The sequence below is a fragment of the Drosophila teissieri genome, chromosome X (assembly GCF_016746235.2).
Source record: "Drosophila teissieri strain GT53w chromosome X, Prin_Dtei_1.1, whole genome shotgun sequence".
Taxonomy (NCBI): Eukaryota; Metazoa; Arthropoda; class Insecta; order Diptera; family Drosophilidae; genus Drosophila; species Drosophila teissieri.
This window is the reverse complement of record NC_053034.1, coordinates 14,297,033-14,300,061: the sequence shown is the minus strand read 5'-3', so window position 1 is coordinate 14,300,061 and position 3,029 is coordinate 14,297,033. Positions and strand designations below refer to the sequence as shown.

Here is a 3,029-nt window from a genome sequence, read left to right as displayed (position 1 = left end):
GAAAGTCGTTTTTACTACGGCGAAAAATAAACGTACCTGTAAAAAGACAAAAGAAAACGATAAGAACCCGTAAATATATTTCAGCAATTATGTAAAAATATGCATACATTGAAATTTCAACAATAATTCAAGGCAAACGTGTCGTAAGAAATGTGATTTTAGCTAAAGGCGCCCTGGCAACCCTGCCATTTTGACATTGCCGCTCACACGCACGACACACAGACGCACGTTAGTCACACCAACGCGCACACACACAGGCGAACGGCTACATTTTTTTTCGAGTGTGTTCGACATTCATAATTTTTGTGGTGGAGCTGCCTGCAAAAATCCAATTTTATCAATTTGCCAACGAAGTATTGGCCATAGCTGCATATAAAGTTCACCAATAACTTGGCGCTGTTTCGCTGTGAGTTTGTGTTTCATCGAAAGTTGCATACTATAGCGAAAAATCGTTGTTTTTGTCCAAAAAAGTTGCAAATGCCCGAAAAAAGACCAAAGTGAGAACAACAACAACAACAAAAGAAGCCAGGAGTAGCAGCAGCAGAAGAAGAAGCACAAGCAGCAAATAAAATTTAATATAAAATCGAAGAAGAGCTAAGAAAAAAAGCCGTAAAAGTGTGTGTGTGTGTGTGGAAAACAATAATTGTGGCGTTTGCACCAAGTTTTCGGTTTTCTTGTTAAATTAAATTCGCCGAAAAGGCGGCGTTTGCTTTTCTTTCTTTTTTTGGCTCGCCCTCTTTGTCTCACCCATCCGCATATTCTCTTTTCGCCTTTGTCTTTTTCGTGCGCGTTGTCTGCACTTTGTCTGTGTGCGTGCGTGCGTGTCTCGCTGTGCTTGTGTGTTTGTGTGTGTGTGCGAAATTTCTGTTTGCAAGAAAGGAAAATCTTATTAGGTGTTTTTTTTTTAGTTTAATTGCCAACATTATTGATTTTTCAAGCCGCTCACCCCGTTAACCCCTCCGCATTTCCCCTGTCCGCCCTGCTTCTTCTTCCTCTGCGGACTACGTGCATCTGTCACCCAAAAGGGAAATCAATAAGTTTGAAAAACGGCGAAACTACGAAACGGCGCACACTTGCACAAAAACATTATGGTTAAATTATTGTAATTTGCATTTTTTAATAACGCAATTTCTTTTGTTGGCTTTAGGTGTTTTGTTTTTGTTTTTGTGGTTTCTCAATACAATTTCTGGAAACTTCGAGACATTCATTTATTGCCTTTTATTCCATGTTTATCTGCGTCTTTCTCCTTTTCACCGTTGCTTGCCTTGATTTTTCCGTGTGTCTAGGAAATGTAAACAGTTAAAGGAGCCGCAAGGTCACGCTAAAGGGGGTGGCGCATGGGTGGGTGGGCCTTGACTTACACAAGAAGAAATCCGTTTCAATTATGTTCTTTCCTGTTGAATTTCAAAAAAGTGTAACACAAATAACTGAGGTTTATGCCCGGAATTCAGTATATTGGCCAATAAGATGATAATACAATATAGTATAGATCACCAGGTTATCTAGTAAATAAACAGTCCCAAAAATTTGAATTCGCTTAGATATTTTCCATTAAAAATTGTTAATATTTAATTTACAGCAGTCACATTCCGCCAAGCAATTTTACCAATTAAATGCTACACTTGAAAAATATCTTAAAAAATATCAAATATTTTGAATTGCTTACACTGTACGAGAGACACATCTTTGTGGCATGCTAAATTCTGTGGCAAAACTTTCTTGAGGAAAGTGAAAGCCACGTATCAGACCAAAATCCACCCAACCCTACACACACGCGTCCCCATAAAGAACGACCTTGAGCTGCAAAAGGAAAATTCTCCTTGATTTCCGACGCAACTGAAACTCCAGCTTACCAATGTTGCTATTATACTGATACATACACTCAACCCAAATTGAATAGCAGGGCTAGGAGTTAATTTAGTAACAGTTTCATTTAACAGTTGAAACTTACTTTTAGTCTTAATCTTTGAAACGTTGAGGATGGTGGATTAATTGACTTACTTCACTCCCATCTCGTTTGCAGCTCAACGAGAAGCCACTGATACCAACCGCGTTTCCAGTTCACCGCGTAGCAAGGAACAAGAGGAGCCAGCTTAACGATGTCGAGCCTGCCACGTCGCATCATCAAGGAGACTCAGCGCTTGATGCAGGAGCCTGTGCCCGGTATCAATGCCATTCCCGATGAGAACAATGCCCGTTACTTCCATGTGATCGTGACCGGACCGAATGATTCGCCCTTCGAGGGCGGCGTGTTCAAGCTGGAACTCTTCCTTCCGGAGGACTATCCCATGTCCGCGCCCAAGGTGCGCTTCATCACGAAGATCTACCATCCGAACATCGATCGATTGGGCCGCATTTGCCTCGACGTGCTGAAGGACAAGTGGAGTCCAGCGCTGCAGATCCGCACCATATTGCTATCGATTCAGGCGCTGCTCAGTGCACCCAATCCCGACGATCCGCTGGCCAACGATGTGGCCGAGTTGTGGAAGGTCAACGAGGCGGAGGCCATTCGCAATGCCCGCGAATGGACCCAGAAATATGCCGTCGAAGACTGAACGCCCGAGGTCAGGAGGAGAGTCAGGAAGCGGATCCGGCAGTTGTATCGGCGATTTTCCAGAAAGTGGGTGCGTTACATGGACGGGCGGGTGGGGAAATTGCATACTTTAAAAACAGAAAAACCAGAAAAAACCTAAAGCATACGAAAGAAAGAAAGAAAACATAAAATAAGAAAGCAAGAAAACAAAAAAAAACAAACGATTTAAAAACACTTTTTTTTTGTCGAACCTTCTGGGGCGGGATATACATATAATATATTAATATATATATATTTTTTTCAATCGATCGGGGCGATCGGCGAAATGGAGGAGAGATAGCGAAAGCATTCTTTATGTAAGTCATATACATGTATCCGAAACAAACAAAAAACGAAAAAAACGAGAGAAAAAAAAAACAAAAAAACAAACACAGTAATTGGTTTTAATCGTTTCTATTGATTTGTTCGAGGGGTCTGGTGTCTATATACATATAGC

General features: G+C 41.4%; 1 protein-coding gene across 1 annotated transcript; it reads left to right on the top strand.

The window, feature by feature from the left end:
• The first annotated feature begins 228 nt into the window (after positions 1-228).
• LOC122623418 (ubiquitin-conjugating enzyme E2 N) lies at positions 229-2,767 on the top strand. Its single transcript, XM_043802573.1, has 2 exons — positions 229-406; positions 2,024-2,767. Exon 2 carries the CDS (start codon positions 2,100-2,102, stop codon positions 2,553-2,555), a length of 456 nt encoding a protein of 151 aa, XP_043658508.1. The 5' UTR covers positions 229-406; positions 2,024-2,099; the 3' UTR covers positions 2,556-2,767.
• Positions 2,768-3,029: the final 262 nt, after the last annotated feature.